We start from the raw sequence: 26666 nt of genomic DNA on the forward strand, positions 1-26666 counted from the left end.
ATGCTATGAGTTTCATTATGTAATAAAGCTGTATAAATGGACCGAAAATTATCCTACTCATAACTGTTAAACTTTTATAACTTTAACTATATTAAGCACAATGTGCAATTCTTTCAGTCATTACGCAGTGTACAAAAGTTATGACCACACAACATCACCAGAGTCTGAAAATACTTGGAATAATGCATCCATCCAGTTTTATTCTAAGCCCACGACAGCAGCCACAAAGAAGAGCTTAAGAAACTTTAACAAGATGTTAATTTTATTTAAATAGACTCACATCTGAACAATAGTATCTACATCGTACCTGACATGGCCAATATAACAGACAAAACAGCACAATATGGATTTTCTCTATAGATGGTTTTCAAAAACAATTTTTACGCCTGTACAAAACCAGATTCTTAATAATGCAATCTGAAAATCAGTTTCTGAAGGATTGAACATGTAGCTGGCCCCTTTATTTGCTTGAAGTAACACAAGGTTCCAATGAATATCTTCAGTACTATACAAATACAGCACCTCATTTATATTTAAAAAAGACCACAAATAGCTTCTGCAAAAGTTACAACAGCCTTATGTCAAAAATAAGTTTTGTCTATATTGATTTTCACAATCTAAGAGATGTATTCTGTTGAAGAATTTTGGGTCAAAATGGCTCTGAACCCCCAAAGTATTGCAATGAGCATGAGCAAAATTTCAGTTTGTAACAGTCCATCCCAGCAAAATTGATACAATTGATTCCGATTAATTGGCCATTGGTTAATCAGGGAAGCAGCTTATTTGGTATAACTTTTTAATAACAAAAAACAATCAAGAAAATAGCTGGGATTCCCTTTGTTTATTTGGAACACTTTGCCGCTTAATTGGGACAGGAGGTTACTGCCAAACAGTTTCCAACCAGTGTCAGTTGCAAGCACTTATGAGACCGTTAGGCATTATACCATGCTTAGAGCAAACAGCTTTTTAAATAGCGTCAGCGGCGTGCATTTATGTTCAGAAAGCAGTGATTTTTGTCATTGATATTTGGCGAGAAGTAAGCAGCAAGACAATTCAGAACTATTTTGCTCAATGTGATTTCAAACATTTAGGCTTTGAGGTCCCAAAAGTGGCCAGGAGTAAAATGATTTCACAACTTCCAACAACTTAGGACAATGAAGAATCTGAAGGTATCAACAATCACTTTCAACATTACAAGGAAAATGAAGATTTGGAGGATGCAGTTGTTAAAAGCATTGTATGAAGGCAATCCATTATCTGCACCTGGTGTTTGGTCCATGGCCTCCTCTACTGCCAGGATCAGGTTGGAGGAGCAACACCATATATTTCATCTGGGTAGCCTACAACCTGATGACATGAACATCGATTTCTCGAAATTATGGTGATTGCTCCCACTCCTCTCCTTCACCATTTCCCATTCCTGTTTCCCTCTCTCAGTCTCATCACCTCCCTCTGGTGCTCCTCCCCCTCCCGTTCTTCCATGGTCTTCTGTCCTCTCCTATCCGATTCCTGCTTCTCCAGTCCTTTCTCTCTTTCACCAATCAACTTCCCAGCTCTTGACTTCACCCCTTCCATCATCACCCATCGCCTACCACCTCCTTCTTCCTCCCTTTCCCCCACTTTATTATTCTGCCTTCTCCCCTTCCTTTCTGGTCCTTACAAAGTGTCTTGTCTGAAACGTCAACTGTTTACTCTTTTCCATAGATGCAGCCTGGCCTGCTGAATTCCTCCAGCATTTTGTGTGTGTTACTTTGGATTTTCAGCACCTGCAGATTTTCTTGTATTTCTGCACTGATTTTGTTCATTTACAGTCAATCGAAAGAACGTGGCAGTGTACACTGTATAAATTCCTCTGTTGTTAACTAATACATACTTTTATAGTGCTGTGGTAGCATTTGTAGTGTTCTAATTTCTTCCGTATTTCACTTAAGTACATAATTTGTTATTTGTTATTCAGTTATTCAGTTAAACTTCAGCTTGTCTTTTTCTTTAATACCTTTGTAACTACTTCTGTGAAACTTCCGTTAATACTTGCATCAAATACTTGGACCAAAATGTACTGGCCCTGATGAATCTCAATTAACCAGAATCCACTGTAATGATAAAAATGTACATTTTAATAAACATTTGGCATTCTTGCTACAAACAGTTTGCAATCGATTCCCTCACAGCTATTGCAGGAGTTGGTCCAACACGGGTCCAGATATACCCTTTCTCAGGTCTGGTTGGAATAACTGGAAAAGGAGTAGATCGTGATTTGAAGTATTCAGAAGGTGCGTGGCAGACAAACTCAAAATGTTCCATTTTTCTTGGTAAGTCTTCTTCTGGTCCTAAAATTATAACAATATGTTGGCATATACCCTAATATGGAATTAATACTGAAATGCCAAAGAGAACTTGATGATTTTATCTACAATATGTAAATTAAAATAAAACTTACAAAATAACAACTTTATAATTTACTGTCATACATTATGATCTCACAAAAGACCATTACAACTTTTACATTAATATATATCAATACTGTAGAGCACAGATACTCAAGAATAACAGATTGTGTGCCTTACTGATTTGAAACTTTCATTCTATAAGCATGGTGCCAAGTTTAAAATGTGTCCTTATATAATTTTCTTTTTGGATTGCATATTTCATACTCAGTATACGAATTTCATTTTGGATCAGGCTGCATCTACACTGAATGCAACATCTTTGGGGCCCCAAGGTAGCGTAGTGGTTAGTGTAATGATATGACAGCTCGGGGTGTTCTGGAGTTTGGAATTCAATTCTGGCGCTGCCTGCAAGGAGTTTATACATTCTCCCCATGAGTGCCTGGGTTTCCTCCAGGTGTTCTGGTTTCCTTCCACAGTTAAAGACTTACCGGTTAGTAGATTAACAGGTCACTGTAATGTGTCCTGTGATTAAACAGGTGGGTTACTCAGCAATGCGGTTTGTTGGGCCTCAAGGGCCTATTCTGTGCTGTGTCTCTAAATAAAAATGAAAAATAATCTACAACACTCTGAGTTTTGAAACACCCAGCTCTCTCTGGGCTGTGGCATTAAGTATGCAAGGAGCTTTCAATGAAGCAAGACCCTTCACTGCAGTATGTATTCAAGCACATTTTAAGCGTTGTTCAAACATGTGGTTTTCAGCTAGCTAGCACCCTGGCTTATTATTCACTTCTTCTCAGAAATTGCTTTAGGATCAATGATCACTAAATGAATGATTTGTACCACAATAACATTCAGGTCTGTTGCCCAAGAGTCCTGATGTTCTTAGTCCAGAACCTTATAATGAGGACTAGAAGTTGACCGTGTGAAAATACTTTCAATATTGGTTAATGTGGAGGAAATATTGAGAGTTAAAGATTTTGATAGACAAAGGGTTAATATTGGCTTTTTGAGTATGGAAACCAATTTGCAGCTTAGTTTGTTATAGATATGGTTTTGGCTTTCAGCAGAGATGACTCTTAGAATAAATACTTCCAGTTGTTCATCTTGTAAGAATTGGACTCAAGGATATGAGACAAACTGTTTGTTAATATAAACAGTAAATACAAAGTTGTACATTAGATGATTTTTAAAATTTTTGGCTGTTGCTACAGGTTAGCTTATCACAAGAGAATTGCATGTGAACCCAAGTTATCTTTTCTAATTCACAAGGTTAATCAGCCTTTGCTTTTGCAATTGATTTGAACGTGCACAAAAGGATCTCTGCTCTCTGTATTATTTGGAGTTCGAAACCCACTGTTAGAGGTTCCACTTCCCAAGATACTGTGAATAAAGTTCTCTTTACTTTGAAGTCCGTGTCTAATTTACTTACAATCAACTTTAATTGAATTTCCTTAGCAAATTAATTTCCCTAACAGATAACCAGTGAACATCAACTATCTCACAGACTTGCATAATAACGTTTTGGTCCAGTGGCAAGGAGGTCCAAATACAACCGAAAAATAGGTTCGGGTGTACAGACATCAGCACACACACGTACAAGTGTTTAAGTATCTGTTAGAATGTCCATGCAAGTCTACACACATTACATACGAGTACAAAACTGCATATTTTGCATACAAGTAGATTTGCATGTATCTGGTTATTGGAAACTGTCTCAGAAGGCACCTTCTTCTCCATACAGTATGCTTATTAGTGTCATGGTTAGTGATGCCCTCCCTTTGGACTTATCTCAGTAAATAATATCACAATGGGACATTCAATTGTTTGTTACGATGGACAATCAAAATGACTGTGGTATAAAAGGCTTTATACATACCAAGTATATAAGTTGATGCATCAAACTGTTCCCTAGAGCTTGCCTGAGTTGGAATGAGCCATGTAATCACTGCACTCTTTTCACAATATTGATCTTGTACAAACCCTCTTATCTGGGCATAGTAAATCTTTTCATCATCCTCGTCCACTACAGAGACTACGTCTCCAACCTGGTAATATATACCCTAAAGTATATTGAAAGAACACGTAACATTAAGTAAAATTATCACTGATGCTTCTTAAAATTCCCAATTAATCCAATTATACACAGATAGTTCCAATACGCCAGAGGTGTAATTGCTGGGTTGCTGCTGTAATAGGATTTGAAGCCTCAGGGCAAAATAAGCAGGGTACTCCTTTCCTAGCCATTTTCCAGTAAATACACAGCCTAGCTGGGTCGTACATCTTTATTCTTGATTGAATGCACTATTCTACCAAATATAAAGATTGGCTAACTAGCATGTATGAAACAGCACTTACCATGCATCATCCACGACAGTGAGAATGGAGAGTGATCATTTTATTATGGAGCAGTGGGGAACAGATGCCCCTTGATAAAAATCTAAAGACAAGACGTTGTAACATATTGATCAGGTAGAGATGAGAAAGAAAACAACTGATGCATGGAAAAAGTGGATGGAATAGAATGTCAAAATATCTTTCTTCAGAACAAATCATTCAAATAGCAAGGCAGAGTTGTATACAATGGAAAGAGGGCCTTTGGTCAGACTTCTCCATGAAGAATAACATGCCCTATCTCTGCTAATCCTATTTTCCTATATTTGGCTTATATTCCTCCGCTCCTTTTCTATCCATGTACCTGTCCAAATGCTTTTTAAATCCTATGATTGTACCTTGCTCTTTCACCTCCCCGATAGCTTGTTCCACACCCACTACCTGCTGTATAAAAACACTCGTCCCTCAGATTTCTTTTAAATATTTTCCTTCTCACCCTAAACCTTTGTCCTCTAGTTTTAAGACATTAGATTCTAAATTGGAGAAAGGCCAATTTTGACTGTATCAGAAATGATCTGGCCAGTTTGAATCAGGACAGGCTGTCTTTTGGCAAAAGTGTACTTGGAAAGTCGGGGGCCTTCAAAAATGAAATTTTGAGAGTACAAATCTTTTATGTGTCCATTAGAATAAAAGGTAAAGATAACAAGTGTAGGAAACCTTGCTTTTCAAGAGATTGAGGGCTTTGTCGGTCATTGGTAGGTTGCACCTGGAATTTCCAGTTGGCGAACGATTTCCCTCCATGCCGTTCTGACATATTGGGAAATCATGTATGCGGCAAGTTACAGCCTTCTGCTGGGTGAATTTTTTTTATAAGAGATCACCAGCGATTAACCCAGCACGGATGGAGAGCGTGCAAGGGAGCTGGCCGGATTCGAACTTGGGACCTCTCGCCCTGAAGTCTAGCACTGATGCCACTATGCCACCAGCCGGGTTTGGTTAAGAGAAAAAGGGAGGTGTAGAGCAGGTTTAGGTAAGTAGAACAAATGAGGTGTTTATGAAGTACAAGAAATGTAAGAGAACATTTAAGAATTAACTTAGGAAGGCTAAAGGTAGGCATGAAATTGCTCTAGCAGACAAACTGAAGGAGAACTCCAAGGGATTATACAGGTATGTTACGAGCGAAAGGATTGCAAGGAACAAAATTGGTCCTTTGGAAGACCAGAATGGTAATCCACGTGTGGAGCCAAAACAGATGGGGGATATCTTAAATACATTCTTTGCATCTATACTTACTCAGGAGACAGATATGGAGTCTACAGAAGTGAGGCAAAGCAGCATCAACTTCATAGACCCTGTACAGACTACAGAGGAGGTGTTTGCTACCCTGAGGCAGATCTTGCATTAGGGCTTATATCCCCTGGTTCCATACAAAGACCTCTTTTAGCCCCTCAGGATCCCTTCTCTTTCACTAGCTACTCTCTTGCTTCTAATATATTTATGAAAGGTTTTGGAAACCTTTGAATTATCTTTAATTCTGCTGATCAGAGCCATTTAATGTCCCTTTTTTTGACTTCCTAATTGTTTTCTTAAGGTCTCTCCTTTATCCTCAATAAATCTCAAAGGATTCGCTTGATTAACGATTTCCTGAACATGGACCAGAATTCCTGCTTTTTCCTGATCAATTTCCTTTGTTAATTAGAATTCCCTAATCTTATCATCTTTGCTTCTTAACCTTAGAGAGACATGGCAATTCTGGTCCCTTACTATTTTGCTATTAAACATCTCCCACTTAATTGGATGTTGTTTTCTTCTCTAGCAGCTGCTCAAATCTAGTGTTGCCTTATACTAGTAAAGTCAGCCTTCCCTCAATTTAAGACATTAACTCAAGATTCAACCCTTTCCTCTTCCATGACTACTTTAAAGCTTACTGAACTGTGATCACTATTCACAAAAGGTTCCTCCACAAACACTCCCACCATCTGCCCATCCTAAAGCTGAGTACAGCTACATACTTCCCAAATGCATTTACCAAATTCCACCTTATCTTGGCCCACATCATTACGGCTACCCCAGTCTATACTGGGCCAGTTCAATCACGCCCTACTACAAGCCTACTGCTATCTGTCTACACATTGGTTCTTCTAAATCCTGCTGGCTATTTGGAGGCCTAGAGTATGATCTCATCAAAGTGATTGCCCCTTTCTTATTTCTAAATTGTACCCATATAGCTTAATTTGCTGACCCTTCAGTATAACCTCCTGAGTACTGAGGTAATCCTCTCTTCTTAATCATCAATGGAACAACACCTCTCTTTTTAGAGCCCCCATTGAATCACGCTGAAAATACTGTCTGCAGTACTTGGAACTGATACTCCTTTCCTTCCCTTAGCCATATTTCCACAATTGCCACAATATCATAATCCTACATGCAGATTCACACCATCAGCTCATCTGTCTTATCTGAAAGGCACCTTGCATCAATGTGTAAATGCACTTAAACCTACTAGCCCTTTTATGCTCCCCACCCATCACCAGCTGCTCTGCCGACAAGATTGCCTGCTCCATTTACTACAGACGTTTCTTCTCTCCTGTCCTGTTACACTGCCATTTTTGGGTCCCAACCACTTTGTCACCAGTTTAAACCATCCTGATTAACCTTCCAGCCAAGAAGCTGTCCACTCCCCCGCCCCCCAGCTTAGGTGGAACCCTTCCTTCTTGTATAGGTCACCACTGCTCTATAAGAGACTCCAATTGTAATGCACTGTAAGGATTCACTGCTAATGTAATGGTTTCTCTGTAGCAGCAATACCTGGTTATGACTAGAGATAATGGGGGCTTTGGAATGTGCACCATCCAATGAGGCATATTGTGCTTTCTTGTGGGTCTGAGAGAAGGGACTTTGTGGTCTTTTGTGGGCAAGAGATAAAGAGAGAAGACACGAGTGAAGAGAGTTGGTAAACCGCTAGATGGAGTGGACTTGGAATGAGGGTCCAAGAGTCGGCGACGCTTGGAGAAGGTTGATGGGGAACGAATGGATGTAAACGTGAGCTCCCACGTGCACATTAAGACTGTTTCATTAAAATGGGCCCTTTTTCTTTTTATGTTCTTTACTAACCCTATAGTCAGATTAAGATTTATAAAGTTCAGTCATTTAAATGTATATGGTGTACTGTCCGATATTTTGCGGTATGGATTTGTACCGGGCAACATATTACGCAGCATCCACACCAACGAGATGTCTAAGTTTGGCTGAGCCAAAGGCCATCTTCCCTAGACAAACGCATACCAGCCGAACCTGAGGGTCACACAATTATCTTTTTTTTTAAATTAGTTTTTTTATACATTTTCTACATAACTAGATAAAAAAAACCCAGATCGAAATGAAGAACATGATACAAAGAAAGATAATTGAGAAAGCACCCAAATTAAGGACATGTAAAATTAGTATCCTCCCCAAGCCCCGCAACAAACAAAAAAAGACTCCAGACCAACCACAACACAGTATAGGGAATATAAATCAGGACAATCAAACCCCCAAAACTGTAAATACACTTAGCAACAGAAGATATTAATGCCTACTACCAACAAAAAAAGGAGCTGAAAGCAAGGGACCGAAAAAAAACCCTAGTTAAGAGGAAGGTTATGAAAGTACTCAATAAAAGGTCCCCAGACCTTATGGAACTTTAAATCCAAATTAAGAACTGAATAATGAATTTTTTCAAGGTCTAAGCAGGCCATAATATCGTTAAGCCATTGAGCATGCGTGGGCGGGGCAACATCTCTCCATCTAAGGAGGATTAAACGTCTAGCCAGGAGAGAGGCAAAAGATAATATTCGACACTTAGTCGAACTCAGACGTAAATCTGTCTTGCCCTAGAAACCGAACAAAGCAATTAAAGGGTTAGGTTCTAGGTGGTGATTCAGAATATACAATAACGTTATGAAGACATCTTTCCAAAATTTCTCCAAGCTAGGACAAAACCAGTACATATGAATGAGAGAGGCCTCGCCCCTTTTACATTTATCACAAAGCAGACTAATGTTAGGGTAAAATCAAGATAATTTAGATTTAGACATATGGGCTCTATGAACAATCTTAAACTGTAAAAGGCAATGGCGAGCACAAAGAGAGGTTGAATTAACCGATTTGAGAATCGAGTCCCAAGTCTCATCAGATAGGGAGATATTTAGATCATGCTCCCATGCCATTTTAATTTTATCCACAGGGGCACATCGTAAGGCTGCTAATTTATCATGAATAAATGATATTAAACCTTTACCTAGTGGATTAATAGAAAGAAATAAGTCCATAACATTTTTCTCAGGCATTTCAGGGAAGTTAGGAATTAAAGGAGTAATAAAGTGTCTAATTTGGAGATATCTAAAAAAATGAGCATTGGGCAGATTGAACAGCAGAGAGCTGTTGAAAAGAAGCGAAGCGATTATCAATAAAAAGATCTTCAAAATGTCTAATGCCCTTCCTATACCAATCATGGAATGCTGAGTCATACGTAGTAGGTAAAAAAAGGTGATTATGTAAAATAGGGCTAGAAAGGGAAAAACCACGGAAACCATAAAACTTCCTAAACTGAGCCCATATACGCAAAGTGTGTCTAACAAGAGGATTAACTATTAATCTGGACAAACTACTAGGGAGTACAGAGCCAAGAAGTGCAGAGATAGATAATTCTTTAGTGGAGCTCAACTCCATTGCCACCCAATTAGGGCACTCGGGTTGGCCATGGAAAAAGGACCAAAAGGTAGCACAGCGTATATTGGCTGCCCAATAGTATAAACGAAAGTTAGGTAAAGCCATGCCACCCTCTTTTTTAGATTTTTGGAGATAAGCTTTATTAATTCTAGAGCGCTTGTTCTTCCATAGTTATGACAAAATAATAGAGTCTAAGGAATCCAAAAAAGATTCAGGAATGAAAATTGGGATTGATTGAAATAAATATAAAAGTTTAGGGAGAACATACATTTTAACAACATTAATATGACCTACCAAAGACATTGAAAGAGGTGACCATTGTAACAGACTCTGTTTAATAGTATATGAAAGATTGGCAAAATTTTCACGAAAGAGATCTTTAAACTTCCTTGTAACTGTAATCCCAAGATAAGTAAATTGATTATGAACTACTTTAAAAGGGAGATCACGAAATGTTAATTCTTGTGCTTCTTTATTAATTGGGAAAAGTTCGCTCTTATGTAGATTGAGTTTATATCCAGAGAGCTGGCTAAACTGGTCAAGAAGTGAAAACATTGGAGGTAAGGATGTAGATGGATTTGAGAGAAAAAGTAATAAGTCATCAGCATAAAGAGAAACTTTATGCTCAACACCCCTTCTCCAAATCCCGGTCAGTTCAGGACAATTTGGGTCACACAATTATCAAGTATCTGAAGCTCCCCTTACACTCCTTTGCCATGCACTTAACTGCTCTATCTTCCTGTTTCTAAACGCACTACTTCTCGACAAAAGGTTAGCCATACATTTAAACCACCTTCCTACTTGGCTTTTAACATCCTACCCAACTCCGTGAATTGCAGTATACAAATCACAATGCCAATATCCCAGGTGGTGACAAGGAGGCATACAGTGGCAAGAAAGACTGGCTGGCTTAGTGGTGTTGCACCAACAGCTTTGGACTGACTCAATATCACCAAGACCAAGGAACTGATTGTGGACTTTAGGAAGAGGAAGTCAGAAATACAGCCAGTCCTCATTGAGGAGCCAGTGGAGGAAAGGGTGAGCAGCTTCAAGTTCCTGTGTGTCAGCATCTCAGAGGATTTATCCTGGGCCCAATACATTGATACAATCATGAAAAAGACACACCAGCAGCTCAATTTTGTTAGGTGTTTGAGGTAATTTGGCATGTTGTTGAGTTGTTAAGTCAAGTCCGTATGAGTCTATAGGGTTTTCAAGGCAAGATACGGAAGTAGATTGCCAGGCCTTTCTTCCGTGCAGATACTGCTGCTGCCCAGGTTAGGACCCAGCTGGGTTTGAACTCAGGACCATCTGCCTTGAAGTGCAGTGCTGATGCCACTACACCACCAGCTGGCACGATTTGGCATGACACGCTTGCAAATTTCAGTGGAGAGCATTCTAACTAGTTGCATCACAGAATAGTATATGGAGGATCCAACAAAAGGATGACAAGGGGCTACAGAGCTTTGTAAACTCACCGGTTCCAGTTCCATCACAGCCACAACCCTCATCACTACCAACAATGTCTTCAAGAGCAAGAAAGGTAGCATCCATCACTAAGGTCCCTCAGGATCACAATCAGGTTTATTATCACTGGCATGTGTTGTGAAATTTATTAACTTAGCAGCAGCAGTTCAATACAATACATAATATAGAAGGGAAAAAGATAAGTACATCAATTACAGTATACATATATTGAATAGATTAAAAATTGTGCAAAACCAGAAATAATATATTAAAAAAGTAAGGTAGTGTTCACAAGTTCAATGTCCATTTAGAAATCGGATGGCAGATGGGAAGCAGCTGTTCCTGAATTGCTGTGTGTGTGCCTTCAGGCTTCTGTACCTCCGACCTGAAGGTAACAATGAGAAATTGGTGTGCCCTGGGTGCTGGGGGTCCTTAATAATGGACACTGCCTTTCTGAGACACTGCTCCTTGAAGGTGTCCTGGTAGTACCCAAGATGAAGCCGACTAAATTTACAACCCTATGCAGCTTCTTCTGGTCCTGTGCAGAAGCTGGCCCCCCCCCACCCCACCCCATACCAGACAGTGATGCAGCCTGCCAGAATCCTCTCTACGGTACATCTATAGAAGTTTCTGAGTGTATTTGTTGACATACCAAATCTCTTCAAACTCCTAATGAAGTATAGCCGTTGTCGTCTTCTTTATAGCTGCATTGTTATGTTGGGACCAGGTTAGGTCCTCAGAGATCTTGACACCCAGAAGCTTGAACCTGCTCGCTCTCTCCACTTCTGATCCCTCTACGGGGACTGATTTGTGAGAGAGCTGTGGATCCATGGAATGTTCTGCCTCAGAAGGCAGTGGAGGCCAATTCTCTGGATGCTTTCAAGAAAGAGTTAGATAGAGCTCTTAAAGATAGCGGAGTCAAGGGATATGGGGAGAAGGCAGGAACGGGGTACTGATTGTGGATGATCAGCCATGATCATACTGAATGTAGGTGCTGGCTCGAAGGGCCGAATGGCCTACTCCTGCACCTATTGTCTATTGACTGGTATGTGTTCCTTCGTCTTACCCTTTCTGAAGTCCACAGTCACCTCTTTTGTCTTACTGACGTTGAATTGTCAGGTTGTTGCTCTGACCCCACTCCACTAGTTGGTATATCTCGCTCCTGTATGCCCTCTCATCTCCATCTGAGATTCTACCAACAATGGTTGTATCATCAGCAAGTTTATTGATGGTATTTGAGGTATGCCTAGCCACACAGTCATGGGTATATAGAGAATAGAGCAGTGGGCTAAGCACATTTCTCCCTTTCAAAGCGGGCATAGAAGGCATTGAATTGATCTGGCAGTGAAGCATCACTGCCATTCATGCTTTTGGGTTTCGCTTTTTAGGAAGTAATGTTTTGCAATCCCTGCCAGAATTGTTGTACATCTGATGTCACCTCCAACCTCATTTGAAATGGTCTCTTTGCCCTTGAAATAGCCCTCCGCAAGTCATACCTGGTTTTCTGGTACAGACCTGGGTCACCAGCCTTGAATGCCACAGATGTAGCCTTCAGATGATGTACCTCCTGGTTCATCCACAGCTTTTGGTTTGGGAATGTACAGCAAGTCTTTGTAGGTACACACTCATCCACACTTTAATGAAGTTGGTAACAACTGCAGGGTACTAATACAGTTTCGAAAACGAATCCCTGAATACAGTCCAGTCCACCGATTCAAAGCAGTCTTGTAAGCGTTCCTGTGCTTCTCTTGTCCATACCTTCTTGGTCCTCTTGTAGAAGTACAGCCAGGTGATCAGACTTCCTTAAGTGAGGGTGTGGAATAGCACGGTAGATATTCTTGATGGTGGTGTAACAATGGTCCAGTGTGCTGTTTCCTCTGGCATTGCAAATGATCTGTTGATGGTAATAGTTTAGTGATATTTTTCAGACTGTCCTGGTTAAAATCCCCCAAAATGCATGTTTCGTGCATGTTGATCTCATTGCTCATATCATCTAAAGCCCTGATTGACAATGGCCTGAGGTGGATCATCCTGAAAATACTTTCTTCTTGTTAACTATTCATTAGGGATGAGGTACAGGAGCCTGAAGACCCACACACAAGGATTTCGGAACATCTGCTTCCCCTCCGCCATCTTTCTGAAGAGTCCATGAACACTGGTTATTCCTTTCTTTTGCACTTTGTAAAAGTTTTGTAATTTATAGTAATTTTATGCTTTTTCACTGCACCTCTGCCAGAAAACAAACTTCACTTCATATCAGTGATATCCATTGATAAAAATAACTTCTTCAAAGCAAGAATGAGATCTCTATCAGATATTTTTCTTAAAAATATAAAATAGAACTGAAAAAGTCTTACCCCATAGAAAATAGATTCAGATGTGATTATTGTAGATACAGACTCTGGTGCTTTAATTGGCTGCAAAATACAAAAGACTCAGTTATTATACTAAACCAGCATTTGAAAAATAAAGATGAGGAACTGGAGTGCAAGAGATTACATTAAAGACTGCATAACAGGGAACAGAATTTGTTCTATGTACAACTAATTATTCTACAGTGCACCTTCTTAACATGCAAAATATCTTTACTTCTAATCATAAAATAAGAAGTCAGTTTTCCGGTCTTATATGCAAGTGAATACAATAATATAAAACTCCCAATCATCAGCATTTCTCTTACAATTCTGATAGTCAACAGGTCCCTTATTAAATTCCACTATTATAATTTTACAAAATCAAAACCAGAATATTAAATATCTTATTTTTGAAATATTAGCCTTCATCTACCAAGCAGGTAGGTCAGGCTAGATTGAGACACAAGAGACTGCAAATTAGACATGAGCAACTAGATTCCAGATCAGGCTAGAACTGCAAAATATTAGGAAGGGAAGAATTACATTACTTGCATATTTCTGGTCATCAGATTACAAGAAGAATATACCAAAAGTGTACAGGGGAGATTTTCTAGTTAGTTGCCAGGACTGGAGAAATATGGTTACGAGAAAATGACTAGGTTGGGTTACTTTCTTTGAAATAATCAAAACCAAATTTAACTGAAGGGTATAAAATCAAGTTAACGAATTCCATGACACATAGCAATGATAATAATCCTGATTCTGATTCTGAGAGGCTTAGAGAGGGTGAAAAGGAATAATGACAATCCTCAAGGCCGTAGAAGTGGCTTAAGTGGATACAACAGATTTAAAGACCACTTTCTGTACCTTAAACATCAACTAAGCTACAGTGCCATACTCTCTACTTGAAATGCACCATTAGATGATGTCACTTATTAAATAGGGCAGCACAGCTGACATTTCCCCTATAGTACTGCCAAGTAGTTCATGGGAAACAGGAGGGTGAAATTTTCTCCAAAATAAATTACTCATGGACATTTAAGTGCCATAACTATGCTGTCATAAGCATTTTCTACAAGTTCAGTTACTGGAAGAACACAATCAATAAATACCGTAGATTCCGGACTACAGAGCGCACCTGATTAAAAGCCGCAGGCTCTAATTTTAGAAATAAAATCAATTTTTTAATTGTAAAGGCCGCACCGGATTTTAGGCCGCACCGCTACTTTTAAATATACATACGTATCGGTAACACAAATTACGTTGCATATACTTTTTTACTGAACAGCACGAACAACATTCCAATATCTCCTAGCGACTGGTAAAAATATATATACTGCAGCCTACCAGGAAAAGTTATTGATCGACTTTAACTTAAAAGCAGCGTTTTCACTCGGGTCTGACGCGCTTGCGTAACGCGATCGGGTCTAATCGGGTCTGATGTGCTCGGGTCTGACGCGCTTGCGTAACGTGATCGGGTCTAATCGGGTCTGACGCGCTTGCGTAACGCGATCGGGTCTAATCGGGTCTGACGCGCTTGCGTAACGCGATCGGGTCTAATCGGGTCTGACGCGCTCGGGTCTTGCTTTTCTTCGAGTATTTTCCATGTTGATGAGGGTGAGTACAAATGACTGATTTACAGTAATTTAATTGTGAAAGTGCGCTTGATTTATCGTACAATTTCATTGGACCTCTGTGAACTACTCATCAATTTTATTGGTCTACTGTTACGAGGCAAAATGTTTACGAGGCGGCATGAAAAAAAACCATGTATTAGCCGCTCTGGATTATAGGCCGCAGAGTTCAAAGCTGTTCAAAATGTGGGAAAAAAGTAGCGGCTTATAATCCGGAATCTACGGTATATCACAGACATGGATTTAACCATGATAGTCATCCATGCACTTTTAGACTCTTTTATATTCCACACTTAATAAAAGATCCATTGCAAGCAACTCAGGATGGAAATTTATTTTAAAGAACAAAGGGCATCAACTATTAATGAGTACCAGATATAAGACTTTCAGAATGATTGATAAATTATATAGTGAACCATAAAGCCAGGTCGAGTCAAAATAATTACACTAGTTGGACAACTTTTTTCATACCATCCCCAAGAGTTTTAAATATTCAAAGACTGTACCTTTGAACCGCCTTACATTTTTTAATTTGAATATATGCCTACGGCCCTTTCCTTTGGTAGAAACTTTTTTCTCAGTGGGAGGCATAGACCTGTATTTTGTGTTCCGTAACCTTGCAGATCGTCTGTGAATTTCTTGCTTTGCCTGTCAAAACACAAAAAGAGATTAAATATGAAAGGTGTTATGAATGTACCACAGCTCTGAGGGGCCGAAGGGTGCGGGGGTAGCCCCCTCCTTTGTGAGAATCGCAAGATCACTATTGAGTCAATTCAGGAGACACAGGAAATGAGAGAAAGACATGCAAAATCCACAAAAGGGTTAGAATGTGTCCTGGCCTCCGAAAGGTGGACCCATTGATACCGGCTATTGTCTCTTGGAGACAGACTTGTGTATTGCATCCTGGACGATGCAATCAAAGCCCCAGGCAATGAACCAAGGAGGAGGTTGGTGGAAGGACTGCATCATCCCCAATCTGATTGACACCTGAGACCCTGTGAGTCAGGATAAAAAGAGGGTCTGTGGGAACAGCCCCTCAGACGCACCAGAAGAAAATCTAGCGATCCCGTAATAGTGAAAGCCGGTGGAAGGCCACGTGCGTCCACTTCCATTTGCCCGGAATCGGTGACCTTTGCCACAGAAAATGGTTTTTAGCTAACAACGGGGAACTCAACTCTCAACGACTCTCAAAGGATTGACATTATAAACAGAATGGGCAAGTTTTAACCCGTCTCTCTCTCTCCAACAATTGCCACACAGGGTCCCCAATGGCTGCAGCCTGTATGAATTGAACGAACTATATATTTCCATCGGACAATTCATTATCCCCTAGACAACGATACAGCTTATTTCTTATTGATTGTTATTATACCCGCGCTTTTAGATTTAGTATTGACGACGTATATTATGTGTGTTTGCATTGATATTTTTGCGTATTTCTATCAATAAATACTGTTAAAAATAGTACCATCAGACTTCAACGGACCTCTCTATCTTTGCTGGTAAGTGACTCAGTTACGGGATACGTAACAAAGGATATTTAAAAAAAGGCAGGTGAACAGGAAAAGTGTTGCCAGAGGAGAGGTGGGACGCATCATAGACTGAGAAGGAAATTTTCTCATGGAGGAAGAGGGAATGCTTAAGGCACCAAATAAGTATTTGCATCAGTCATTAAAAAGATGATGTTGCAGATGTCTTATCAAAGGAAGCTAAATTCAATTCTGGGTGTGTTAAAAACTAAAAAAGAACAGGTCCTGGAAAGGCCAGCTGCAGTTAAACTTATTAAGATACTGGCTAGGCTGCCAATGGAAATAGTAAGAAAATTGAAAAAGCTCTCAACATAATTTTTCAAACATCTACAGATTCAGGGTTGGAGATTGTAGGACTAAAACTGCAAATATTACGCCCTTGCTCAAAATAAAAAGGGTGCAAGGATAAACCTAGCAACAACAGGTATGTCAGTTTAACCCTGGTGGCTGGGGAAGTTCTCAAGACCTTGGAACAGAATTAGCAGTCACTTGGACAACTGCAAATCAATTACATAAACCAGCTTAAATGTGTTAAATGAAAATCTTGTCTAGTAAACCAGATAAAAATTTTGATGAGTAACAGGCAAGTCTAAAAGGGAAATACTGTTTTGTGATATATATACAGACTTCAATAGGCACTTGAAGTTATTGGAGTATAAAAGTATAAACTTTAACTATGAAGTCAGTTATTTGCGATGCATGTACTCAATTTAGTAGAATGAAATCTTAGGAATGTGGAAGAGAATGGTGTGTTAATGAGAGGTAGCTAAAGAACTAAAGAAATGTAGATTAGAACATTGCTCAGTTCTGAGTTTATTATTTTCTATGCATGTATCCAATTTGGTAGGAGACCAAAATCTTAGGAATGTAGAAGACAATGGTGTGTTAAAGAAAGGTAGCTAAGAGATGTAGATTAGAACATAATTAAGTCACATAATCCTAGGACTATTATTTTCTATGCATGTATCCAATTTGGTAGGAGACCAAAGTCTTAAAAATGTGGAAGACAATGGTGTGTTAATGAGAGGTAGCTAAGAGATGTAGATTAAAACATGATTAAGCCAATTGATAGGAACAAAAGGGACATGATGTACGTGCAGTATAAACTAGAGATTGCTATAAAAGCTGCAGTGTCCGGGATCGGGGGGGGGGGGGGGGGGGGGCAATCAGCGACTAGCTCAATGACTGTCTCAGCTTTGATTTGCAAATTAAAGTTTAACCCTTCTTGAAGAATCTTCTGTGTCTCTTGGTCATTTGTAAGGCACGAAAAACCACGACAAAGTGCCATATAATATTCTTGATATTGGGACCGAAGGACATGAAATAATCAGCCTGTAGCACTTCCATCCACTGTGATAAATTGCTTTCAGAGATTGGTTGTGAAGCATATTAACTGCTGCTTGAGGATGACTTGGAATTGCTCCAATTTGCCTACTGTCATAACAGGTCAACAGATGACACTTCATTAGCTCTTCACTCAGCTCTGGAACATCTGGACAATGAAGATGCATTCATCAGGACATCAGGATGCTCTTCAATGATTACAGCTCAGCATTCAACACTATCATCCCTGCAAAACCAATCGCTAAGCTTGATACCACCCTATGGTACTGGAGGCATTTCCTCACTTGAAGACCCTGGTCAGTACGGATTGGTACAACTTCTCCTCCACAATCACTATCAGCACAGGTGCACCACAAGGCTGTGTGCTTAGCTAGCTGATCCCTTGGTATTAGCATATCCTTTACAGTGTGGCTAAGTACAGCTCCAAAGCCACTTCTGTTTGCTGACGACACCACTACCATTGGCTGAATCAGAGGCAATGACGAACTGAACTGGCATATATAAGGGTGAATGAAAATCTGGTTGAACCTCTCACTCAATGTTGGCAAAACCAAAGAGTTGATAATTAACTACTGGAGGAAGAAGCTGGAAGTCCATGATCCAGTCCTCATCACGGGATTGTAGGTGGAGAGGGTCAGTAACTTCACATCAGAGGAGCTGTCTTAGCACCAGCAGTTAAGTGTTAACACAAAGAAGGCACAACAGTGCCTCTACTTTCTTTTAAGTTTGCTCTGATTTGGCATGTCATCCATAACTTGAGCAAACTTCTATAGGTGCACAGTGGAGAGCATCCTGACTGGTTGTATCACAAACTGGTATGGAAACACCGATGGCCAAGAATGGAAAAGTCTACAGAAAGTGGAGGATACAGACGAGTCCATCCAGGGAAATCCCTCCCCACATTGAGTACATCTACAAGGAGTGCTGCCACACGAGTGCAGCACCCATCATCAAGGCCCCCGGCCATTCAGGCAGTGCTCGCTTCTTGTTGCTACCATCAGGAAAAACGTATGGGAACCTTGGGTCCGACACCACCAGGTTCAGGGACAGCTATTACCTTAAAACTACTAAGCTCCTGAACCAGTGTGGATAACTTTACTCAGTTCAACTCTGAACTGATTCTACAACCTATGCACTCACTTTTAAGGACTCTACAACTCACGTTCTCAGCACTATTTAAATTTATTTGCCCAGTTTGTCTTCTTTTACATATTGGTTGTTTGCCAGCTTTTAAAAAAATCACTGATTCTATTGTGTTGCTTTGTTTTCCTATAAATGGCTACAAGTGGCCCAGGGAGTGACAAATGGATTTCAATACAAGTAAGTATGAGGTAATGCATTTTGAAAAGTCAAACCTGTACTATGAATAGTAGGGCACTTGGTACTGTAATGGAATAAAGGAAGTACAAATGCATAGTGCGTTGAAAGCAGCATCACAGGTAGACCGAATGGCACAAAGGGTGTTTAGCATGGTCGGCTTCCTCAGTCAGGGCACTGAGTGCAGGAGTTGGGAAATCATGGTGCAGCTGTAGAAGTCATTGTGAGGCTGCATTTGGGAGTACTGTGTACCGTTTTGGTTACTGTTATAGGAAAAAATTAATTTAACTGAAAAATGCACAAAAAGATTTCTAAGGATGTTGTCGGGACTCGAGGGTCTGAGCTGACAGGTTGGCCAGGCTAGATCTTTATTTCCTGGAATGTATGAGAATGAGGGGCAAGCTTATAGAAGTATTTAAAATAAGAAACATCAGTTAGGTGGATGATAATAGTCTTTTCCTCAAAATATAGCCAAAACACAAGAAATTGAGACTACTTAGGTGGACAATATGGTCCTATCTGTGCTATATTGTTCTATATGACTCTAAACCTCAGGGTTTATATATAAAGTGTTTAAAATGGTAAAGGAGATTGAGAAAGTTGATTAAAAAGTATGTGGGCTCCTAGTCTTTAAATACAAGCATAGACTACAAGAAAGATGACCATTTATTACATAGCAGTTAAACCACAAGAACTGAATCCAGATCAAACACAGATGTGAAGAGAGGCAGCACAGTATGATTTGCTCATTGAACAGAATACAGTGGGTTCCGTAGGACACACCGGGAGCACTACATTTTGACCTATTAAGCAGCTGTCCAAATTGCTGAAGTTTCACAGAAATAGTTAAAAAGGTATTTTAAAAAGGCAAACTAAAGTTTAACCAAATAATAAATTATGTATTTAAATGAAATACAGAATTAGAACACTATATTATATAGTACTATAAAACCATGTATTAGTTTCTAATAGTTATAGACGAGAGGAATTCATCCAGTGTACGTTGCCCTGTTCTTTTGACTGACTGCAAATGAACAAAATAGGGCAGACACCTAGTGCAGATAATTCATTGCCTCCACGCAATATTTTTGATGACTGCATCCTCCAAATCTTCATTTTCATTGTAATATTCGAGATGACTGTCAATACCTTCAAATTATCCATAGTTCCTAACATGCTGGAGTAGTGAAATCCGTTTCATTTTCACTCTTGGCCATTTGTGGCATCTCCAAGCCTGAATGCTTGAAACCACAGTGAGCAACAGTTCTGAATTGACTTGCTGCTTATTTCAACTATCAGTGACAAAGATCACTGCTTTTTGAACAAACACACACAACTGACTGTAATTTAAAAACTGTCTGCTCTAAGCACGATGTACTACCTAATGGCCACATAAGTGCATGTGACTGATGCTAGTAACTGTTCAGCAAGTCTCCTGCCCCTTTTAAGCTGCATATTATCCCAAACAAACAAAGGGAATCCCAGCTATTTTCTCGATAGTTTCTGCTCTATAAGAGTTGTCCCAAATAAGCGGCTGTCCTGATTAACTAATGGCCCAATTATCTTGTAAGTGGTTTCTCCAAGGCTTCAGTCCTTTTATGTAAGAAAATTTCATCAGTTGGTTAATGCCTTTGATACTGATCTCATAAAACTTTAAACAGAGACACTGTATGGTTCAAACTTATAGCTCAAACACCTCTGAGAACACCAGCAAGAGAAATTCCGCAGAAAACATATGATGGACAAAACTTTAAATGGACAGTAACTATAATCTGAAACCTACTGCAAGTGTGGGAGGATGTGATTCACTTGGTACTTTCAAACAAGAACTGGATTGACATATGTCTCTCTAAATGCCTCCTAAGCATTGTTATTAGGGGTGTCCTCCTCTTCCACTGGCAGCACACTCCAGAGAGCCTTCATTAAACATTCTCCCCCTCTCACCTTACACTTAGGCTTGCTGGCATTTGGCATTGCCATGCTGGGAAAAAGTCTCTGACCATTTACTCTATCTATGCTGCTCATAATTATATACACTCCTATCACACTGTCTCTCAGTCTCTGATCCTCAAGACAAAACAGTCCAAGTCTGTTCAACTTCTCCAAGTGACATCCTAGTGAACCTCTTTTTCACCCTCATCAAAGCCTCCACATTCTTCCAGTAATGCAGTGACCGAATCTCCAAATATGGCCGAACCAGGACTCTTCGACTTTTCTACTCAATATCCAAGTGATGAAGGCACAAATATCACAGTTTCTTGTGTTAGCTCTTTCAGGGAGCAATGGATCAACGGACCCTGGTCAGACCCCACTTGGAGTACTGTGCTCAGTTCTGGGGAGTATTGGGGAGCATGCCTTTTAAGAATAGGTTGAGTGAACTCGGCCTTTTCTCCTTGGAGCAACAGAGGATGAGAGGTGACCTGATACAGGTATACAAGATGATGAGAGGCATTGATCGTATGGATAGTCAGAGGCTTTTTCCCAGGGCTGAGATGGTTGCCACAAGAGGACACAGGTTTAAGGTGATTGGAAGTAGGTACAGAGGAGATGTCAGGGGTAAGATTTTTTACTCAGAGAGTGGTGAGTGCGTGGAATGGGCTGCCAGCAACTGTGGTGGAGGCGGATATGATAGGGTCTTTTAAGAGACTTTTAGATAGGTACATGGAGCTTAGAAAAATAGGGGGCTATAGGTAAGCCTAGTAATTTCTAAGGTGGGGACATGTTCAGCACAACTTTGTGGGCCGAAGGGCCTGTATTGTGCTGTAGGTTTTCTATGTTTCTATTTACTGCATAAATCAAGTACTGGGATAATGCTTTTGCTTACAGCTCAATCCAATCTACTGCTGATGCCATAGTCTCTGCACTCCAGACTCACCTGGAGCGTCTCATATGCCAGGAAGCTGTTTATTGATTTCAGCTCGACATTTAATATGATCATCCCTCGAAGCTGCTGCGTAAACTGTCCTCGCTGGGTCTCAACACCTCACTCTGTAACAGGATCGTAGACTTCTTGACAGAAAGGCCAGTCAATCCATATTGCCAGAAACATCTTAGCTCCATCACACGAAGCACTGACGTTTCCCAGCTCTGTGTACTCAGCACTGCTAGATCCAGTTTGCTAATGGCAGTCAACAACGATGACAAGATGGCATACAGAAAGGAGGTTGAGCGGCTGGTAGAATGGTGAGACGCGAGTCTCAATGTGGACAAGGCCACAGGGATGAAGGTGCAGGCGGACCACTTATCACTGCACATACACGGCTCCTCCTCGTGCAGAGTGTTAGGAACACAAAGTTTCTGGGAGTGCATATGACAGACAATCTCACCTGGTCCCTCAACATCACCTCTTTGGTCAGAAAGCATAGCAGAAACTCCACTTTCTGAGATCGAGGTTCCCCCCCCCCCCCCAACCCCTTTTTAACCATTTTTCACAGGAGCACCATCAAGTGTCCAACTCATCACCACCTGGTAGGGGAATCGCGAAGCATCTGACCACAAGCCCCTCCAAGGGATTGCGAGGACTGCAGAAAGGATCATCAGGGTCTCTCTTCCACCTATTAGAGACTTTGTCAAGAACATTGTGTACGTAAGGTCCTTAGCATGTTAATGACCCCTCCCATCTGTCCAACAATCTCTTTGACCCCACCATCAGGCAGGAGGTACTGTAGCAATAAGAATGGTTAGGATGGGAGACAGTTTCTTTTCCCCAGGAAGACTACTGAACTCCCGGCCACCACCCAGATCACATCACGCATGAAGTGCCAGTGGTTTTATGCTCTTTACTTTTTCATTAGTGTTGTAAATGTACCTTATTATTTGTTAATTGACTCCTGATATTACTTAAGGCATTGTGTGTGTGTGTGCGCGCGCTATATGTACATCTTGATCTGAAGGAACGGTTGTTTCATTTGGCAGTATACACGTGTACACTTGAATGACATTTGAATGTGGAGCAAAGTTAAGGCGGCACTAAACAGCGATTCCTTCGCTTGCATCTTTGGAAACAGCTCTATTTCCATCTTTGATATCTCTTTTTTCCCTTTTCAAGGTTCGTTTGAAGACCCTGATTTGGAGTTACACTCTGACTTGGGTTCTTTGCAGAAATGGGACCCAATCTCAGTGTCCCACAACCAACCGCTTTTTGATATGCCAAGGTATGACTTGCGCACCTTCAGGGTGCCGGATTTTCATGGCTCTGGAGACTGGCCCATCAAGGCTGGTGCCCCTGACTGAGCATCGCGGGAGAACACGGAACATCGGGAGCTGTGTGTCCAGAGACCTGAGCCTTTCCGGGGCCAATTCGCTGGGCGCAGGTTTTGGAAAAAGCGACACAACAGACATTTAACATAATAAATCAGTGACTTCTGTTATGTCTCCCCTCTCACTATGAAACGGAGACACCTCTTTATCCCTTATTAGGGAGAGAACCAGAGAGAGCCTGCGTTATGTTGAATACTGGGCAAATGAGTGGTCTTTGGGGTACTGCAAGTCTGTATCTTTACTGATGCTTTGCTGCACGCTTGAGTGCTCAGTGGAGGGCACTGATGCTTTTTTGCTGGGGGGGGGGATCATTGCCTTACTACTGCTTGTGCGTGGGAGGGGGAGCTGGGCGGGGGGGCTTTGGGGTTCGAACATTTAAATGTCATTTATTCTTTGGGGCACTCTGCTTTTGTGGATATTTGCGAAGAAAAAGAATTTCAGGATGCATATTGTATACATTTCGCTGACATTAAATGTACTTACTGAACCTATTGAATTTGAACAAATGAGAAATAGGAGGGAAAACTATTTACATAGAAAGTAACTATAATCTGAAACTCAGTACTTGTAAGCATTGTGGGTTACGACTCATTTGGGACTTACAAACAAAAATTAGATTTGCTGGGCTAAAGGGGCTTGGCATAGTAACTGCTCTGCACACAAGTGTCTGCAGAGTTCTGGACATGCCATAGCAACCAGTCTCCCTTCTATAGACTGTCTATACTTCTTGCTGCCTCAAAAAAGCAGCCAGCACAATCAAACACCTCACCCAACCTCAAACATCCTCTCTTCTCCCCTTTTCGATTGGGCAGAAGATACAAAAACCTGAAAGCACCCATTATCTGGCTCAAAGACAGTTCCGTCCCACTGTCATAAAACTATTAAAGTGGGTTCCCTATAACCAAAAGATGGATTCATGACCTCACAAACAACTTCGTTATGATATGCACCTTACCTGAACTAGTTTATTCTGCGGCTTTTTTAACCTGTTCAATCTCAATGCACTGTGTAATGATGCAAGACAATGTTACAATAATAAACGAATACCAATAACTAGATGTTTCTACACGGAGCTAGGGTTAACTCAATACGCCAAATGACAACTTCCTGTGTCTGGTCTACATCAACTCTCGAACCAAACACCCTCAAAACAATTGTCTATTAAACGGCCTTAGTTTCTGGTGAAGCAGAGGCGATCTCAGGGGCCTTCAGCTCGGGAGCAACCGCGCACCATTCCCTGGGAGGGGTCTCACTTGGGCCAGTCAGAGGCCTTGGTCTCACCTGCTTCCCACCGCCGTTGCTCTGCTGCGCTGGCGGAGCCACTCCGGGTGCCGAGGCTGAGCCAGGCCCGGGGCTTTTCCCGGCGCAGTTGTTGCAGACGATGTCACCCTGGCTGCTCTTCCTCCACATGGCCGACGAGTTGGCCTTGCATACACTGCACGATGGCTTTAAACCCAGCGGCATCTTGCCGGCGTCTGGTCCGAGCGCCAATTAATTTAAGGAGTCACAGCACCAAACCCGGCCCTTACCCAGCTGAACCTTCGGCACTGCACCGTACGTACCTGCCCACATCGCCTCCCCTCCGCGGCCGGTGGGAAGACCAGTCGGCAGCGCCCTCCGGTGACCGGGAGGACCGGCAGAAAGCGGCGCTCTTCGCCTGCTCCCATCCAACCGACGGCAATGTACGCCAGTCCCACCATTGTCTGCACAAGCACCATCTAAGGAGCTTCCTAAACGATTCTATTGCATCCGCCTTCGCCGCTATCTCCGGCAGCACATTCAAGCCACCCACCAGTATGTAAGCAAAACTTCCCTCTCACCTTAAATGCTAGTAATAGTGCAGAATTTAAAACACAGGGTAGTATTAGAGGCAATACAGAAGATTCATTAGGCTTATTCCTAGGATGAGAGCATAATTGCATCATTAGCAGCTCAAAAATGTTGGATTATAAGGAAAATCCGACAGATAGGTTTGTATCTGCTTTGATAATGGAATAGCTGAAATACAAGTGATAGTATTAGGGTGCAGCAAATCATGAAGGTAGCATCATGCATATTGCTAAGAGGACAGAGTTTGATAAATAGAGTTTAGTTACAGGTTTGAAGAACTGGCAAGGCCAGATCTGGAGTGCTATGTAGGGTTTTGGTCCCCTTATTTAAAGCAAGGATAATATTAGCATTGGAAGCAAGCCAGAAGAGCTTCATTTAACTAATTCCTGGGATGAGATGATCTAATACAAGTTAAATCTGAATTTGTTGGTTTTGGAAGAATGGGGTTGATTTTACAAAAATACATACAATTTTAAGAGTATTACAGTGTAGATGTTGCAATGTCTCCACTAATGCAAGTCTCAGATGACAGGATATTTACAAGATTAAAAAATTTTTTTTATTAAACAAAATATACTTTATTCAAAAATAAAATTATACACAATAACCATTCAATGACTTTCAATTCTTTACAGTTGTTTCCATTACTGTCTTTACATTTTCAAAATTTTCGCCACCCACGTGGCACTCTGTTCTAACGTATTTACATTCAGGGGGTAGACCCCCAACCCCTCAACTCCTGCGGGAGAAGAACCCTAGACTGTGGTCCTTCCCCACCGGGCCCTTGCGGTGGCTGCACCGAGTTTGAGTGCGTCCCTCAGCACGTGCCGAGAATGTGCCAGTCGGCAGCATTCCCCCACGGACATCTCCATGTGCTGATAGACCATCAAGTTTCGGGCCGACCAAAGAACGTCTTTGACCAAGTTGATGATCTGTCAGCGGCACCGGATGTTGGTCTCGGTGTGTGTCCCCGGGAACAGCCCGTAGATCGGAGAGTCCTCTGTTACGCAGCTGCTGGGGATGAACCTCGACACTGTCCCTTCCATCCTTCTCCACACCTTCTCCGCGAACCCAGTGTGCAAAGAGGTGGGTCACTGACTCCTCCTCTCTGCAGTCCTCCCGTGGGCAGAGGGGTGTGGAGACGACGTTCTGGGCGTACAGGAGGGATCGGACTGGGAGGGCCCCTCTCACCGCCAGCCAGGCGAGGTCTTGGTGCCTGTTGGTGAGGTCTGGCGATGAGGCATTTTGCCAGTTGAACTGGACGGTCTGCTCAGGGAACCACCCCACCGTGTCCATCACGTCCTTCCCCTGCAGTGCCTGCAGGACCTTACGTGCTAACATTTACAAGATGAGCCAACTCCAGCATGTAGGAATTTCTTTACACAAAGGGCAAATCTCTAGCATTCTCAACTTAGTGGATGCTAAATCACTAATTATTTAAAGAGATTTAATTTTTGTTTAAAAGAGGGGAGTGTAGAGGAGAGAGGCCTGAAGCAGATCTAT

General features: G+C 41.3%; 1 protein-coding gene across 1 annotated transcript; it reads right to left on the reverse strand.

The window, feature by feature from the left end:
- Window positions 1–240: 240 nt before the first annotated feature.
- gatad1 (GATA zinc finger domain containing 1) lies at window positions 241–24933 on the reverse strand. The gene is made up of 5 exons (XM_073054475.1): window positions 24615–24933; window positions 15406–15531; window positions 13253–13312; window positions 4267–4450; window positions 241–2330 (listed from the first exon to the last, which is right to left on the reverse strand). Exons 1-5 carry the CDS (start codon window positions 24795–24797, stop codon window positions 2140–2142), a joined length of 744 nt encoding a protein of 247 aa, XP_072910576.1. The 5' UTR covers window positions 24798–24933; the 3' UTR covers window positions 241–2139.
- Window positions 24934–26666: the final 1733 nt, after the last annotated feature.

This window comes from Hemitrygon akajei, chromosome 8, assembly GCF_048418815.1.
Source record: "Hemitrygon akajei chromosome 8, sHemAka1.3, whole genome shotgun sequence".
NCBI classification, from domain to species: domain Eukaryota; kingdom Metazoa; phylum Chordata; class Chondrichthyes; order Myliobatiformes; family Dasyatidae; genus Hemitrygon; species Hemitrygon akajei.